The sequence below is a fragment of the Sphaerodactylus townsendi genome, linkage group LG08, assembly GCF_021028975.2.
Source record: "Sphaerodactylus townsendi isolate TG3544 linkage group LG08, MPM_Stown_v2.3, whole genome shotgun sequence".
In the NCBI taxonomy this organism is placed as follows: Eukaryota; Metazoa; Chordata; class Lepidosauria; order Squamata; family Sphaerodactylidae; genus Sphaerodactylus; species Sphaerodactylus townsendi.
Window position 1 is genome coordinate 74,580,330 of NC_059432.1, and position 18,532 is coordinate 74,598,861.

Here is an 18,532-nt window from a genome sequence, read left to right on the forward strand (position 1 = left end):
GATTCATCTGGTTGTGGTAGGTTTTCCGGGCTGTGTGGCCGTGGTCTGGTGGATCTTGTTCCTAACGTTTTGCCTGCATCTGTGGCTGGCATCTTCAGAGGTGTATCATAGTGTGTAACAGACTTTCCTCTGTGATACTCCTCTGAAGATGCCAACCACAGATGCAGGCGAAACATTAGGAACAAGATCCACAAGACCATGGCCACACAGTCCAGAAAACCCACCACAACCAGTGGACATATATGTTTTCTATAAATAATTTCAGTAAAACAATTCCATTCCTAGAATTATTTACTTTTCTTGAAATGTTGTGGTAATTCACCTAAAGCAGAATCAATATAGACACCAGCCACAGAATCCTGATTAGTGATGGGAACAAGTAAAGCTTGTTAAAAAATTTATCTAGCCAAAGCTTATGACGAAAAAAATACTTCCTCAGTGATACAAAACAAGAATGAGTACTAATCTGACATTTTTGGTCATGTCTTAAGGAAGTAAAATATGCATTTGCCACATACTTGCTGTGAGGAAACCATAGTTCATCCTATTAGTAGGCAAGGCAGCATACTATTTGCAATAACCCATCCAGTTTTTAGGGTTTCAAGACAAATATGTTTCTTGTCAGCATTTGACAACATAAAGATTCATTGGCAACATCTAGGCAGATAAAAGTGTAACTGGTACGATGCACTGACAGTCATCTTGGCCCCTTCCTGTACCATGAGGATCTTCATACCACTTTCAAATGAGTTATTTCCTGAGGAAATTACCATTGATAAATGAGGCTACTTCTCATGAACTACTTTCCTCATATAGTAATTTATTTGATTCTAGGAAATTCAGAATACATTTCAAATGGTAGCATCAAATGGCTACCATGAAAATGCCTGTCTTTTCCCCTCGATCTCACTGTTTAAACACTTGCATTAGGCAATGACAGATGGGCCTCTGTATAATAAAGTCATGATCATTGCTTAATCTTGGGAGAGATTGTGTCAGTGCCCAAACTTGCCAGGAAGCTATTTAGATCTGCTTCAAAAGGTACCCCGCCCCCCAAATAAAACTAAAAGTATCCCTAGCATACATTTGAAAAAGAAGCATGTGAAGTAACGGCTAGCCTTAACCTCAAGAACATGGAAACAAGATATTTGTCTATTTTTTGTCAGCTAAGCAATTCTGGATCCTATACTTGGTTTTTTATGATGTATGTTCATGCTACCTTTTTCTCACATTGATGAATATGGCTTCATCCCAAGCCTTGCAAAAATCAATTACATGATACTAAATAGAATACTTTTGTACACAGAATACCTTTGCAGACTGAAGACTTGAATAGTACTTATTTTACACAATGAATGCATGTAGAATTTTGCAGTTGTTTCAAAGTCAGGCCACTTAAAGCTAAATTTAAATGTCTAAAGTTGTCTTCTCCAGGGTATGTGGACCAGAGCTGGAGATGGGAACTCTCTCCACACAAGATATTTTGTGTAGATTTAATCCTGTCAGGAAGAGTGTGGGAGGACATTATGCAAGTTGCTTTGGAGGGATACAAGTCCAGACAAAGTTCTTTTTCCTTATAGGTACATTGAGCTAGTGCCCAAAATAGACTCCCCCATTTTGAGGCACTGTGCTGGCAGGCACCCAAAGTTTGGCTAGACCCTTCCATTGTGGAGATATAAGATAAAAGACATATCTCTGAAGCAAAGTGGCTAGAGATGTTCTTTTTCCAAATAAATGCTAGAAATACATGGATCCTGTCACACATACTGTTAAAAGTGCTATATCACTATAATGATATGAAATTGTTTTTAGATAAATGTTTAGAGGAACTTCCTGACAGAGTGGTTATTCAGTGGAACAGACTGCATTGGGAGGTGACAGAGTCTCCTTCTTTGGAGGTTTTTAAGCATCTGAAGGCAAGGCTGATTCTGTGAGCTTAGGCAGATCATGAAGGGATAAGTCAGTGATCAGCTCTAGTGATCCTTTCTTACATGCTTAGGGTAATGCTGATCACCACTTTGGGATCAGGAAAGAATTTTCCTCCACACCAGATTGACCAAGAATCTTGGAGGGTGTTTTGCCTGCCTTTGGGCACAAAGCAAGGATCACGGGGAGTGGGGTTAGCGGTAGGCAGTTGTGAATTTCCAGCGTTGTGCAGGGGGTTAGACAAGATGACCCTGGAAATTCCTTCCAACTCCTGTATCTCAAGGGAAGGGTTGGATGCTGGGGGACTGGGGCAGAAATACTATGGGGAATCTCTGTTGCCACTGTGCTAAACTGTCAGCAGCACTGCCAGTGGGGAAACCACACAAGCCTGTACCCATATGGAAAACCCATTTAGTCAAAGCAGGGAAGTATAAGTGCAAGTATTTAGTAAACTAGGCTGCTTTGAGGAAAAGTATGTTTTTTTCTTTCCATCTCTCTATCTCTTTAAAAAAGGTGGGTGGTCTGAAGCAAGAGAACCCTTTGTCTCTGTATTTAGATTGATTAGATTTGAATGCTACATTATTGTATTATCCTGCACTATAATTTTTTTAGTCTTGAAAGTGGCATAGAATTCCACAAGGCTCCTGTCTGCAGGCCTGTGGTAGCTCTTAGTAGCCCTGCTTTGAAGTAGCCAAGTTAGTCTGCTACAGCAAAATATTTCAAAGCACTTTCAAGATGAATGAATTTATCAGAACAATTCATGCCGTTTATGTGACTATAAGATTGTTATTATGGAGAGAGGCATTCACAATGCAAATAAACATTCTCGTAAATAATTTCAGAGGGGTAGTTGTGGTAGTCTATTGTAGCAAAAAAACCAAGAGTCTTGTAGCACAGGAAGGTTTTAATACTAAGGGTGCTTTTCTGGAAGTAATCTCCATTTAATAACATGACTAGAGTTGCAATATTCCTGCCACAGGTGAGGAAAACTCTGCTGGACTTCCCTGGCCCCAGCAGGCACTTAACACCCATGTCACACAATGCTGGATGAATCCTCTGAAACTCAATGGTTTTTACTATAGAATTTTGAAAAATCCAAGAGCCTCCCATGGCATGGTGATATTACTTACAGTTTTTCAGCCTGAAATGACATTGTAGAGTTAAGCAGTGCTGTTGATAGCCAGGAGTGTAGTGGTTAAGAGCAGGGGGCTTTAACTTGGAGAACTGGGTTTGATTCCCCACTCTTCCATATGAGTGCCGGACTCTTATTTGGTGAATCAGATTTGTTTCTACACTCCTACACTCCTGCTGAGTAACCTTGGGATTAGTCACAGTTCTTCAGAACTCTCTCTGTCCCACCTACCTCACAAGGTGTCTGTTATGAGGAGAGAAAGGGAAAGGAGTGTATAAGTCCCTTTGCATCTCCTTTACAGGAGAAAGGGGGGTGGCATAAATCCAAATTCTTCTTCCTGTCTGTCCCCAGTCCCCCATCCTCCAGCTGGCATCTAAACCTGAGTTTTACATTTGAGTGGACCGACTTAGGACTGCTCCCTAATCTATTTTTCTTCCCTCCTGTGGTCTGGAATACATGAAAGTTTATTCTATAATAAAATCTTGCTGATCTTCATTTTGCCACAAGAGTCCTGTTAATTCTAGCCAATTTTTTTTTGCATTCACATCACAATTTCATCTAAATGGTTAATTTTAAGTTTCTCATCTGTATATTTTCTATCTTTGTGTAGTTCATTGAAGTGCTAATAATGTAGTCATGGTCAGCAATCACACAACTGTTTCATTCTTCTGTTACCGAATCAAAGAAAACTCTGCTTTCTAAGTTTATACAGCTTTTAACATAATGTATCTCGTAGAAGTTAGAATTCCATTGAAAAAAATATCCCAAAGTTGAATCTGAGTGATAAGTAAATGTAGATTGTTTGTTGAGGGAAAAGTAGACATATATACCAAAATATACACACACCCACATATATTAATAGTTTATCAGAATATATAGAGAGGCTATCAGATCATAATCATCTTTCAAAATATGTTACCATTTCAACCTTATACTATTCAGAGGAACAACTGGGTTTGCATACCCACCCTCCATCAATGTCACACAGTTTTGTTTCAGATATGACGCAGAGGTTGTTTGTACAATTGCTGGTTGGTGCCTTTAAAAATAGGAAGTGCTAAGTAGAGCAAGTGCTTTCAAAAAGTTTCCCACAGCATCCACACAACTGAAACTGTGCTGCGCTGGGACAGTTCTTTGCAAACTGAACTGATACTGAGAACTGCAGTCAAGCAAGGCAGGTAACTTTCCACCCTTCATTTGAAAATAAAATAAAAATTCAACATTTTGAGGGCCCTAATTGGGCAGAATGGCAGGATACAAATGTTTTAGCTTCAGTAAATAGATAAATAAATGTAACAGTATGAAACTGCAGGTTTCTAAAGCACCTTACATTCTTACATGTTGTTTTGTTTAATTCTAATTACTCTGTTTCCAGTATAATGTACGTATGCACCCCTTTTATTAATAGTAATACATCCGATTTCAGACATTGCCGGCAATCAGAGACAGGTATGAAAGATCTCCTGGTGTGGTGAAAGTGGCGTTTTGTTTTTTACCTGAAAGTCAGCATCAGATGCTGTGATTGGAAGAGAAAAATGAAAATAGAGGATACACAGTTCTGTTCTTTCATAGCATTTTCACTCTAAAACTCACCACTTTGCCACCCATCAAGGAAAAGATGCAGGCTCTCTCTGGCTTTGCATTTGCAGCAGTGTCCCCCAAGACAGGTCTGAAGTAAGAATTGGGATTGCTAATCTAATTATTATAGGTATTAACTGTTGTTGTAAAGCCTGGCATTCCCCAGCCACTGCAGTGTTAACTAGTTTAGCCAAACTAGGGAAAATATCTGTTACTGCTGGGGTGAATAGTCTCTGCAGGTTGTTTGATTACATTTTTACATAACATTTCACCCCGTTTTTCTTGTGTTTCATGGCCCCTTGACCCACTGTTTATTTTTCCCCATATAAATGTCTACCTAGCAGGGATTCACTATTTGCATTAAAAGAAGTCAACACTAGTCTATTAAGGTTAATGCTGGAATAAAATCTTGTTAATCTTTAAGGTGTCAGTAAACTTGTGCTTATTTTTGCAGCAACAGATTAATACAGTTACATCTCCGACATGGTGTGGGGAGTGTGATTTTAAGCAGAAAAATAGTGGGAAGGGTACAGTTGAATCAGCCACTTCTCTGGACATTCCTTCACTGAAACTAGAAGGTTCTACAGCTTCTTTCCAGTTAAAAAAAAAAAGGAATTTTCTCATTTGGCCCACAAACTAATTGAGCTTAAAATTTTTACAGATGGTTACATGGCAGAACCTGTGCTGAAGCCATAGTTATTGTTTTACTAAACTTAAATGTCTTAAGACCTCTCAGGCTGATTCACATGTAACAAAGACCTGATGCACCTTATGTTTTCCCCAGTCCTGTTATCTGGAACTTTCAGACCTGGAACTTAGTTCTCAGGCATCTGTATGCCTGACTTGTATTGGGACACCTCAGCACATGCACTGAGGGCGGAGGCATTCCCCCCTACATTGTTTCCTCAACCTGAAACAGCTTCAGGAAGCCATAAGTTGTCACACTGGGGAAACCTTGGTGGATTCTGCACAGCACAAATATAATGTCTGAAGGACATTATAAATAGTGCTTTGGGGAAGAACTAGCACAGCTCAACCTGCTATATTTCTCTCAACCTGCCTGCTGAGCAAATGCCAGCAGGCAGGAAACACTTTATTTGTCCAACCCCAACCTCTCACTTTTGTTTCCGCCACTCACGTCCACCATTTTGGTGTTGCAGCAGATCCTCAGTGGAGATTTCCCATGGAGTTTTCCTCTGCTGGCAGCTCATCTGTTTGCTGTTTTGCTGTAAATAGTAGATGAATAAAATTTGTTTAGCAATCCCACATAGCTGTTGTTTTTCCTTTTTTTTCTTCTGGTTTTGAGGGGGAAGTCTACAAAGCTACAGCATACAATTAGAGAAGCTGCAATATTTATTTATTTGTTTGTTTGTTATACTTGTATACCACCCTCCCCTGGAGGGCTCAGGGTGGTGAACAACAAGTTAAAAAAGATACATAGATAGAGCACAGATAAAATAAGTAAATATCAAAATTAATAATAATTGTGGCTCTATACTCATTAAAACCAAACCCCATTAAAATGTGCATATTTTGTGAAAAAATATGTGCATATTTGTGTCGTCGTAGCTTCATGGACATCCCCCTGAAAACAAAAAAAGGGAAAATGACATCATTAAGCAAAACAAACTTTATTCATCTACTTTTTACAGCGAAATTGCGTGCAGATAAGCAGCAAGCAGAGGAAACCTCTGTGGGGTCTCTTCACAGGGAATCTGCTGCAGCACACAAAATGGTGGGTGAAACTGACAAGAGCTTCGTAAAGCAGGCCGGAAAAAAGATCCATTTTGCCATTTTGGCTGGCAGCACTTGTGTTCTCCCATGCTGTGGGAATACAAAATGACCAAAAGATATATTTATGCTGTGCAGAATCAACCCTTGGGTGCATTCCCACTCCTACATATGCAGCCTGTTAGGGGAGCTTGGGCTAGTCACAGTTCTCTCAGAATTCTCTCAGCCCACACACCTCACAAATCATCCGTTGTGGGGAGAGGAAGGGAAGGAGTTTGTAAGCCACTCTGAGAATCCTTACAAGAATCCTTGTAAATCCAATCCGTTGTGGGGAGAGGAAGGGAAGGAGTTTGTAAGCCACTCTGAGAATCCTTATAAATCCAATCTCTTCTTCTTTCCTGTGCACTGTGGTTTTCATTCAAATCAAAGCCACACACACACCTGAGAATTGAGCATAAAATTCCCAACACGTGTGATAGACAGGACTAGAGTGCATTCATGGAAGATATAAGGACTTTAACACATGGGAAATGGCCGTCAGAGACTGTGGAGTTGGCCCTGAGTATTGGTCTAAAAAATGGAATTTGAAGAGGCCCATTAAAAAGCTTTGAATAGAAGACCGCATATGAAAATTGTCAATCAAGTATACATTTAATCTCATTAACTACCTCATGTACATTTTAGGTGGCACATAGAAACGTATCTAGCTAAACTTTTAAAATGCTTAATTAATGGAAACTTCCATGAACATAGTACCTCTTGAATTGTTCCCCTCAACAATGGAAGAGGAACCTCCATAGAGCATTATGGAGTGTTTTCCCCTTCAGGAGTCATGTGTGGAAGAACCACTGTTGTCTATCACAGGCAACTGGTGGCCTTTTGTGCCTCCTATGTCACCTCTAGCCCTTTTCCTGTACTTGATCAAGTTACTTGAGCTCCTGATCTTGACTTACTTAGTCAAGTGGAATGGGAGGACCTGGTTGGGGATATGGGAAGTGTCACCATTTTTGTTGTTGTATTATTTCTTTTTTACTTAGATACTGTATACTTTTTGCTATTTGTCATTTCAGCTGTTTGAAAACATGTGGACAAACTATCTGTCCTCAAAAAGCCCATTCAAACATGCCAAGACAGGTAGAGAGAAATAGTTTTTAAACCCTCCACACAGAGGGAAAGATTGTGCCTTATGTGTTTGCTCTTGGAACAATAATTGATTGGAGTTGTACATGGTTAGGAAAAGAATTAGCTGGTTGCTACTAGAAAAATAATGATTTTTTTTGTTATCAACATAATATTTCTGCTTCTTAATTCAGAATTCTCTTCACAATAATATACCATCATGGCGAACTGCAGTAACAAAACTGAGATGGATCAGAATATCATCATTTTTGAACTAATTCTCTACATCCCATTATTCTTTCTTGGAGTTGTTTTTAATACAGTTGCATTGTGGGTGTTCTACTTCAAACTGAGCAGATGGACAGAGACCAGATTTTACATGATCAGCTTAGCCATGGCTGACTATGCTACACTGTTCACTTTACCATTTATTATGATTTTTCACCATCTGGAATGGCGTGACGATGCCTTTTGCAAAGTCATAGAAACAATCTATTTAATCAACATGCCAATAAGCATCTATACCATCACCTTCATAGCAGTAGACAGATACATTGCAATCAAGCATCCTCTGAAAGCCAAAGTTATAAGGTCTCCACAGAAAGCAGCTATCAGCTGTTTGTTTCTTTGGCTATGTTGCTTGGCTTGGATGATCATGTTAAACATCTTGTTGCCGAGTAGTAAAGAAAGGTATTGTTTTTATCACTACCCTAAGGACAATGTTCCTTTCCTTCTAATTGTAACAGCTGTCTTTCTGATCATACCAGCAGTTATCTTGACGTTTTGTTCTACACAAATTATCAAATTCCTCAAGGAGAAACAGAATGCTAGTTTACGAGAAGAAAAGTTAGCCCAGAGAGCAATCTGCATTGTTGCAGTGAACATGGTCACATTCATAATATGCTTTGTGCCTTTCAATATCAGCGCACTAGTGGCATTTGTAGTGGATGTGGTGGGAGATGAATGCTGGCTGCATCAAGCTTTGAGCAAAACCATGCCTGTGACAATGTGCTTACAAAACCTGAACTGCTGCTTGGATGCCATTTGCTATTACTTCGTTGCCAAGGAATTTCAGGAAGCTATACTTTTTAAGTCAATGCAGTCTAACTCCAACACATCTCAAGATTCACAACTGCCTACCAAAAACAGCAAGATAATTTCAGGATGCATGTAATTTCATCTTCGAAGGTCTGTGTCTGATCAAAGCCATCAGAAGCCTCCTCTTCAGAATATTGAAGAATAAAGCTGAACTGAATAATCAGATATTGTAAAGAACCTAGCCACAGTGTAAAGTTTGGTTTATATCTTTTTATCTGATGATGCTCATCGCATTGCTGCTGACTTAGATAAACTTCAGTTTAATATTTGGTTTTGAAAAATAAATATCTCCATTTTTGTTGTTTGGTTTTTGTTCCTGTTTGAAATGCACAATGCAAAAACATTTTTTACATATTAAATAGCCAGGTTGTTAGTTCTATCTTCAAAAATATTTAAAAATACCCCTGCTGCCATGAAAAAGATCTGCCATGTCCCATACCTGATTACCTTATAATACGCTTTCCTTCTATGAGTAGCAGAGTATGGAAAAATCTGCCTTCTTTTATTGGCATTTGTGAAGCAATGAGCCAACAATTAAATATTTTGGCATGTAATTATCACTGACTGCTTATGTAATGAAATAGCTAATAAGATATGGAAATAGAGCCAGGAAGGAAGAAACCAGGAATGACCAACAATAGAACTATGGGCTCACAAGTTTTGAGCTTGTTTTGTGACATCTTGTATGCTTTGTTGTTCCCGAGGGAGAGTCTAAATGCTCTTTCCACCCCCGTCTACTAGCATTTGTTCCCATCAAGCCTAAAGAGAGCATCACGCATATTGAAGAGAACAAGTGCAATGACCATCTCAATTGGGGACTAGAAGCTTTCTTGGGGCAGAACTTCTCTAGTACACAAATTGTTTAGGCCTGGTTGGGCTTTTTTGTTTTGTGAAGGCCTAAAATGGGGGACACAAATTTAGACCCATCCCAAATTTCTGAAACAACTTATTTTTTAATTAACGGAGAGTTGGGAGGTTAGGCTGTCGCCCAGAACGAGATCATGTGCCTGTTATCTCTTCACAGAGTGACTGTCATCTCTTCACAGACTTGTGTGGTAGTCTTGCAAGCCAAAAGATATTTGATAAATCAGATGGATTAGTGCGCACCAATTAATGTCCACTTTGTACCATTGCCACCCAGGCCTGTGCATCTTTTATCTTAGCTAACATTTTTCCCCTGCATGGTTCTCATTTGGATGAACCTAGTATTTGGGATAATTTCTCCTTCTGGTCTGTATCTCTCTCAAGCACAGCAAAAAGAAATGTAAAGGTAATGGCAGCAGTTAATGTTTTAAATATGCATAATTTGTACAGCACTTGTAGGAACTAAGGTTCTCAACTTCCAGGTGAGGCCTGGAGTTCTCCTGGAATTACAACTGGTCTCTAGACTGCAGAGATTATTTCTCCTGGGAGGAAATGGTAGTTATGGAGATGGACTCTATGGCTTGCGTATGCTTGCATGCGATTCTGCTAGTGTGCTATCTCTAGTGCCAAAGCACTTATGTGAAGCTGTTGGGAGTCCAGTCCTGGTGTCATGTATCTCTTCACTGCGATTCTCTGGATTTGTTTTGGGGTTTTTGGGGGGAAGGGAGGTTGTTATTTTGCCACTTGGGAATCCACCCTTTGCCAGACCTGCCTGGATTGGTAGATACAGCTCTTGCTTTTGAACTGTTTCTTTATCCTCTCATCTCCACCTTCTTAAGTAGAATACATAGCACAGTGTTGTAGATGCATGGAACATTTGTCTGTTAAGGTGGGTACCATTTGTGCTGGGAACTATTGCTGAATACATGATATTACTATATTGCTTAAATTCATTAATTCTCTAGAGCTGTTATTCCACTCAATAAACTTACGTTTCTGAGTTCCCACTGTTTAGATTCTCAGTTTCCCTTCAAAATGTGTAGATTATGAGCAGATTACTTTCTAACTCTAGACACAGCTGCCTGACACAGAAATGAAAGGGGGCAGAAGCACCTCATCCTTGGGTTTAAGCTACTCTTCCATGATTTTGGAATGATATAGAGGTAGGCCATGTAGATAGTTTCACGTGGGTAGCCATGTTGATCTGCAGTAGAAAAGTAAGATCTTAGAACAGTGGCACCTTAAGAAAACCAACAAGATTTCAAGGGTATAAATTTTCGAGAGTCAAAACACTCAAAATCTGGCACAGGAATCTTTGACTCTCGAAAGCTTATACTCTGTAAGTCTAGTTGGTCTTTAAAGTGCTACTGTGCTTCAATGTCCCACTGAGCTCAAAAAATAAAATGGACCATAACATATTAACTCCCATGCAGTTGGACCCAGAGTCAAACTGATGACTTGCTAAACTAGAACTATCTATTCTGACTTGCAGAAGTTCTCTAAGGTTGTAGACAGAAGGCTTTGTAGTGCTGCTACTTGAGATTATTTTAACAGGATATTATTAGGATTAAATCTGGGACTTTCCACACATGATCTACTACTGAGCTGAGGCAAAGCTGCATAAAGAAAATATCATATTGGGTATGAAGACCCGCATGTTGTCACATGTAAATAAAACATGAATGCAGAGATTTTTCTGTCACAGTTGCTATAATCAGTTTCCAATTACCAGAGGCATATGGGGGTGGAAATGGCGCCTGGAGACAACACCTTCTTTGGGAGCCCTCCCCTGTGCCCCCCCAGGAGGCAGGGCTCGGGGCATGGCCCACCCCCACCCCCAGCTCCCTACAGCCTGGCATCTACCCTCCCCAGAGCCTGGGGAGAGCAGGAGCCGAGCTGGCCTCCAGGGACATGTGTTTAAAAGCACAGATACCGGGGGTGGAGCCTGGGGGCAGAAGGCAGAAGCCAGGCTGCAGGGAGCCCAGGGGGGCTTGAAGGGGCCTACCCGTGGGCCCCGCCCCCAGCCTCTGTGCTTTAAAAGCACATCCATAGAGGCCGGATTGCCTCCTGCTCTCCCCAGTCTCCACAGGCTCTGGGGAAAGCAGAAGCCCAGCTGAAGGGGGAGAGGGCGGAGTGCCGCTCCCCTCATCCCTGAAGGCCGGCTGCTGCTGTCCCCTGGGCCTGGGAAGGGCAGAAGCCATCTGGGAGGGAGACTGGGAGGGGGGCATTGTGCTGTGGCAGGTGGTGCATGCTATTCCATCACATGGGGTGGGGGCGTCTGGCACCCCCTTGTCTGACTGAAAAGCATGCTCCTAGGAACATGGGTAAGCCCACTGACTTCAACAGACTTAGAAGAATGTAACTCTGTGGCCCAGTCAGATTAAGCACAATTTTTCAGTCATGTAATGAAAACTTGTCCAGTGAGCCACAGAGCCACAATTGAAACTTTTTAATCCACTTTTATTTCTGGATTCTGTACACTATATATTTCTTCAAAACTGATGGTGGGTTGTTAATAGTGACCAACAAAAGAGACAATCAAATAGGTCGTTCTTTGAATTTATAACATTGGCAATTCAGTCTCATTCTAAGGCCGTTTCCGCACGGCCACGCTCGGGGGGGGTGCGTCGGCGTATACGATGCCGATGCACCCCCCGGGACCGTTCGCACGAATGGTCCCGGTAGGGGCAGGGAAGACAGCGCAGCGCTGTGCCATCGCCCAAACGCCTTCCCTTCCCTCTGACCTTCTGGCGCGTTGCCCAGGCCAGGGAACACGGCCCCCTGCCCTGCGCGACAGCTCTGGAGTTGCAGGGCAGGGGGGGGGGCATGTCCCCAGGCCTGGACGACACACCAGAAGGTCGGAGGGAAGGTAAGGCGTTCGGGAAAGGGGGGATGGCGCCTTCCACAGCAGCGGCTGGAAGCCATTGTTTCCGAAATACCTAGCCCAGGGAGCGAGGTTCGGAAATAGAGGCTTTGCGCCGCTGCGATGCAGCGGCGGCCATGTAAACCCCTCCCCAGGGACGCTGTTTTTAGTGTCCCTGGGTCGCTGTATTCCACCAGTGCAGAAACAGCCTAAGTGTAGTCCTACCTAGAGCCTATTTTAGTTACGTTTTATACACCTTTGATTGCATTGATTTTGTGATTCTCTTGGACTCACTAATGTGCATGAGTAGGCTGTGTAGCAAGAGAGCAACACCAACTTTCAGTTCCAGTTTCAGACTAGTGCTTCAAGCTGACTCATTTTTTAAAAAATCTAATTATAAACAAGGCACAGCAGGGCTCCTCAGAGTTGTTGAGCACAGAATCACATTTGGAATATTGAGAACTGGGAGTAGGAACCACCACAAAAATTGTTGCCATGTGGTACATGGGCCAATTACAAAACCACTGCCAAGCATCTTCCTACAATCTAGGCAGACTCAAAGCTGATCCCGCCTATGTTCTTTTGAAGTATCTCCTGTTCCAATTAAGTGGAGGAAAGCTAGAATTCTGTTTGCTTTTGGAAGAGATGTTTGTTGAAAAAGTAAATGGGTGCCAGGAGCCCCACTGGTGAATACAAGCTAACAACATCTGAACAATCTAATACCATCTCAGTTATCTGTCTACCAACAGTATTCTGTCTCATCTGGATTATGCTTCAGTTTTTTTGGCTCTTAAGCAACTCATTAATGACTCCAGAAGATTAGGTAGCTATGAAACTTCAGCTAAAGTAAGGTCAAAAGGCTCAGGAAGGTTGCAGTTTACTGGGGCACTTGGTTACTTAATATATTTTCTGTGGGAGAGACATAACAGGCTGTTGGCCTTCAAGCCATCATGTATGAACAACTCTTCCTAAACTGCAGCATTAAAATAAATTGTCATTAAGGCCAAGGGGACTCAGGCAACCATTGCTACTTCAACAGATTGTAACTCTTGTAGTCACCATTGAACATAATTCACAGAAATTAACAGACAACCGATTCACTTATCCCCAAAGTGGTTTTCATATTACCATTGCTGGATCAGACTAGTGTTATGACAAAATGAGAAGGAACATTGCCCACCTTGATTTTCGAAAATGATCGAACATCTTCATGCAGCTCATAACGTAATTTAAATACCATTAAAAAAACCTGTCAATTTATAACTTTATCACACAATCCAGTTTATCATGCTCATGTTCTCCAGTCAGTTTATCAAGCTTTGGTTGAATTTATGACAGACAAATGTGGCTGTAATAACTAATAATAGACCTCCAGAAAGCAAGTATCCATTTATATGCTTTATACTGTCATATGTTTTATGCAGTGTAGAATGCAATAGCTGATCCCTCCTATGCAAGTAATATCAGTTTTGTTTTCTGGTTGGGACAGTTAACAAATAAGCTAGAAAAGAAGACAGTCAGCAACTTATTCACGTCACAAGCTTTGTTATGTGATAAACCACAAGATACGAAATGCAGTTTTGTAAGGCATCATTATTTTCAACAGAGAAGCAGTTATTACTAATTAGGGCAGGTTTTTTTTTCCTAGGGTAGATCTTTATCTCTCCTGCAAAAAGCAGCTAATCTTTAACACAGCACTTCAACCTTATAGCATCTGGAGGAAACCAACATTTTAAAAACTATACCTTTCAGCAATCCAAAAACAACAGCACAGACTAGCCTAAAAAGAAAGGGCTGCGACAAGATTTTCAGAGGAACTGGCTGGGTTTAACAACAGAAAAGGAGAAGATTAAAAGGAGAACAAAAAGAGACAAGTTTGTTCTCAAGCTGCAAGTCCGACTGAGGAGAACCAGTGGAGTACTTTGAACTCTAAGTGGTAAGTTCTCCATGAAGATGCTTTCCTCTGTGCAAACCAATGCTGTGTAGTATGATGTGATATCTGTGCTGCAGCTGGTCACAACTCAGATTCGCAAAGTATTTGCTTCCAGGTCTCTCTTCTGCCTATTTCTTCAGCTGCTAATAGAAACACTTTGCAAGTCTGATTGTGGTTTTTAACTCTGCAGATGTGCTTACCTTTGCTTACCTTTTCTTTAAATTTCACTTTTTTCATATTTAAGTTAGAATGAAATGGACACTATTTTTGGATTGCCTCCTCGGTTTTCAGAGGAAAAACTGTTCTGTGTGTTCAGATAGTCCATTAGAAAGGGGACAGGGGAAGAACAATCTCACTCGGCATTACAATCCATCTTGCTGTTTCTTGAAAGGGAATGTACAGAAAAGTCCATTCCTTTTAATCCCCCCTGATTAAAACGCTTGTAATCCCTTCTCTGAAACCTAGGCTTAAGACTAGAAAGTTATGTAAATAACACTACTTTTAAAAAAATATATAGCATCTATTCCAAATAAAATGCCAATCAATAATCAACTAGAGCTGATATGAACACTAGAAAGTGTTATCCTAAGTAATCTACTTTTAGTTGGAGAATTAGCCACAAAGACAGCTAGCGAGACGGGGTAACTCAGATCTATGACCTGTTGTGGGATGGTCCAGGCAGAAAACTCCTAAACAAACACAGTTACATTAATAAAAATAATAAAAACCCAAAATTGTATATTTTTAATAAAAGAACATACACACACAAGGCACTCAACAGCTAACTAGGAGAAAAATGGGAGGAGGTTGGGTAGGGTTTCAGGCCTGGATGATAGTTATCAGCCTTACAGAAGGGGATATCTAATGTGGGCAGCACTTAAAAGTGAAATGATTAACAGCCCCATCCAAATGGGAGGTGGGGGCCATGCCACCACTCCCATAGAGGCTTCCAGGCGGTGTGCGGAGGCTTGCAAAGTACAAAAGTCTCCCGGCTGCCGAGAAACCTCAGTGGGCCGCAATGGACTTATACCAAAAGGCCCACCAGCCTAATGCCAGCAAAGGCCAGCAGGGAGCCAACTAAGGTTGGCTCTGCCTCTGGCCACACACCTGGGCCACTCCTGCTATAATGGTGGCACAGCGTTCCAGCCAGAGCACACCTTGGGCCATTGGAAAAATACAGCTGCCAACCACCTTCTCACCCAGGCTTTGACACAAGATGGAGTCCAAAGGTCTCTGAGAGATATTCATTTTGTGTGGAGCAGTGTCCTGCTCTTATACCAGTTGTTGTTCCCTGTGCCATTTATGGCAGCCTGTAGCAGGGCGAGGGGGGTCCAACAGCTTTCACAATTCAATTCAATTCAAATGAATGTTCTATCATTTCAAACGTATCAGAATTATGTATACATGTTCAGTAGTATTACTAGTAGCATTAATTATGACATCACAGAGGTATTTGTTTTTTATATATACTTACTGTGTAATCCACAAGGTGGGGGCCCAAAAGGGCTCAAAAGCAATGACATATCTTGACGGGCAAGAGGGAGCATACGAACCAGGCATCACTCGCCTGGGTCACATGGGGGCACATTTTGGCCACTTGCCCCTGCTCCCTTCCTGTCCCCCGCCCCGCGCCCAGCCTCCCGCCACACTGTAAGTTTGTCTGTGCTTGTGCACCAGTCAAAATGAGTGATTGGGAGAGGTGGACAGATAAGGAGCACAAAATAGATTCCAGTTCAGCTGCAGCTTCTTGATATATGTTGGTCCTTGAGGACCTGAACTGGAATGGAATGGAAGGGTTTTGCTAGGGAATAGAGTTGTATTATAACAATCTGTCCTTAGTCTTCAGGCTGTTTGCGGGGTGGGGGAACAATTTCAGTGCTTATCCTGGGCGCCATTTTCTCTAGATACGCCTTGCTCAGGAGGTGGCATGACCCTGACACTGGCATAAATGTCACCTGCACTGGCATAAGGAGCATTTATGTCGACACTGGGGCACTTACATCAGTGTTGGTGAACTGTGCAGCAGCAGAACTCCTGAGCGCCAGTGCAGCTGCAGTGGTAGCACTTCTCTGGTGCAGGAGTTCACAACAGCTCCAAAGAGGGTTTCCCAGGGGCGACATTAGCCCTTTTAGCCCAGGAGTCTCCCCATTTGCTAGTGCAAACATATGCTAACCAAAACAGTTATACAGCCCATTATACTGCATAGGACACTTTTATGGAGGTAGGAGAGAGTAGCTGTTGGGTTGCTGACTGCAGTGCAGAAAGCTTCTTAGGAAGTGGTGGTGCTGGTCCATGGCTGAGCCATCTCCCCCCTCCCGGATTGCACTGCTTATTACACCACCTTTTTCTCTCCAATAGAGACACAAAGCAACTTACATCATTTTCCTCACCTTCATTTTATCCTCATATCAATCCTGTCCCAGAACGTGTGTTAGGGTGAGAGTATGAGACGGCCCCCAGTTCACCCAGCAAACTTACATGGCATAGTAGGGATTCAAACCGGGATCTCCTAGATCCTAGCAGGGACGTAGGTATAGATTTTTTATGGGGGGATTCTGGGGGGCCACACCCCACCCACCCCTAGGGCATGGCCACACCTCCCCAAGTCCCGCCCCTGGCCTAGCGCTTATAAAAGCAGCTCTCCAAGGCCAGGGACGGCAGACTCCCCTGCCCTGCCCTGCCCTGCCCTGCCCCCCACCAGCTGGGCTCCCAACTGGCAGCCAGCAAAAAGTCAGTCACAAATCAGATTGCAACAGATTGGGCTCTGAGCAAGACAATAACTCAAATTTTCATAGCAGCCAGTGTAACCAGGGAAGCCACATGAGTGAGGTGAAGATCTTGTTTACATCTAGAAGAAAAATAAGTTTCTCCCCTGCTACACATAGATCATGGCTGGATAAGACTGTCACAAGAAATTTCGATCTAGGCTTCCAATAGAGAGGACAGGATGAAACATAAGGAAGGTCTTCCACTGTTGGGTGACCAGGGACACAAGCTTTGAGTAACAAATGTTTAGATGTACAACCCGTTAACACAGCTGTTCATATGAAGCAGATGGTTGTGCAAGCTATTCTATAAAAGGCGATATTACACCACCACATAATTATAATATTCTTGTTCTTTCAGAGTGACAGAGTGAAGTAATGAACCAAGAAAATAACTGCATTACAAGCATAGATAATATCCAAACATTTATTTACATCCCAGTTTTCATCATTGGAATCATCCTCAATGCCTTGGCTTTGAGAGTATTCTGCTGTAAACTGAACAAATGGACTGAAACTCGAATATACATGGCCAATTTAGCCATTGCAGACTGCTTGATTCTCTTTACTTTGCCAGTCAAGATGATTTCAAAAAGCACACAAGTGAATACACAGTGCTTAGTCTTGGAATCAGCATACTTTATTAACCGGTACATGAGTATATTCCTTATTACTATCATAGCAGTTGATCGATATATCACCATAAGGTACCCCTTCAAAGCAAAGCAAGTTAGGTCCCCTCAGAAATCAGCTATGATCTGTGGGATTCTCTGGATCTTAATTATAAGTATAGTGTGCTTACATAAATGGTTTGAGAAACGAGATAAGCCTGGATGTTGCTTTAAAAAGACTTCCAAAAAGCCATTCATAACTGTTCTCGCATCTACCATTTGGGGATTTTTAATACCCTTAACCATCCTGAGCTTCTGTTCTATCCAAATCACAAAGAAACTCACAAAGAAGAAAAAATCAGACCCACATGAAGAAAAGCTCATGCAGAAATCAATCAACATCATCTCTGTAAATATGGCTGTGTTTATAATATGCTTTTTACCTATTAATATTGCAAACCTCATTCAGCTCATAGCTGATTACAGTAACGCCACCTGGATTACAGCAAAGAATATCGAAACCATTGTAAATGTTGCTGGAATTATTGCTAATACCAACTGCTGCTTGGATGCCATTTGCTATTACTTTGTAAACAAGGAGTTTCAAGAGGCTGCCAAGGAACTAGCACCCAAATATTTCTCAGATGATAATCAAAGCTCTGAAAACCAAAACTCTGAAATTATGTAGTGTAGGGGTGACCATAAGAACTGAATTTGGTTCAGGTTGGATCCAGCCAGCTGTTCACTGCTGAAAAAGGGTGATCAAAAAACTATGCTAGGGATCATGGAACCTGCATGGATAAAAAACTGAGACTGTAGTAAGGGTGGGTACTGTTGAATTTAAAAAGCAGGTTTGATCCTTCTCTTCATATTGCTTCTGTCTTCACAAAAGTTATTCACTGACTCTCCCCC

General features: G+C 41.7%; 2 protein-coding genes across 2 annotated transcripts; both read left to right on the forward strand.

Annotated features, from left to right (window-relative positions):
• Positions 1–4,193: 4,193 nt before the first annotated feature.
• On the forward strand, positions 4,194–8,760 carry LOC125438616 (G-protein coupled receptor 35-like). The gene is made up of 2 exons (XM_048507075.1): positions 4,194–4,236; positions 7,681–8,760. The coding sequence occupies exon 2, from the start codon at positions 7,707–7,709 to the stop codon at positions 8,658–8,660; it is 954 nt and encodes a 317-aa protein (XP_048363032.1). The 5' UTR covers positions 4,194–4,236; positions 7,681–7,706; the 3' UTR covers positions 8,661–8,760.
• Positions 8,761–14,120: 5,360 nt separating this feature from the next.
• On the forward strand, positions 14,121–18,308 carry LOC125438473 (G-protein coupled receptor 35-like). Its single transcript, XM_048506910.1, has 2 exons — positions 14,121–14,247; positions 17,371–18,308. The coding sequence occupies exon 2, from the start codon at positions 17,388–17,390 to the stop codon at positions 18,306–18,308; it is 921 nt and encodes a 306-aa protein (XP_048362867.1). The 5' UTR covers positions 14,121–14,247; positions 17,371–17,387.
• The last annotated feature ends 224 nt before the right edge of the window (positions 18,309–18,532 follow it).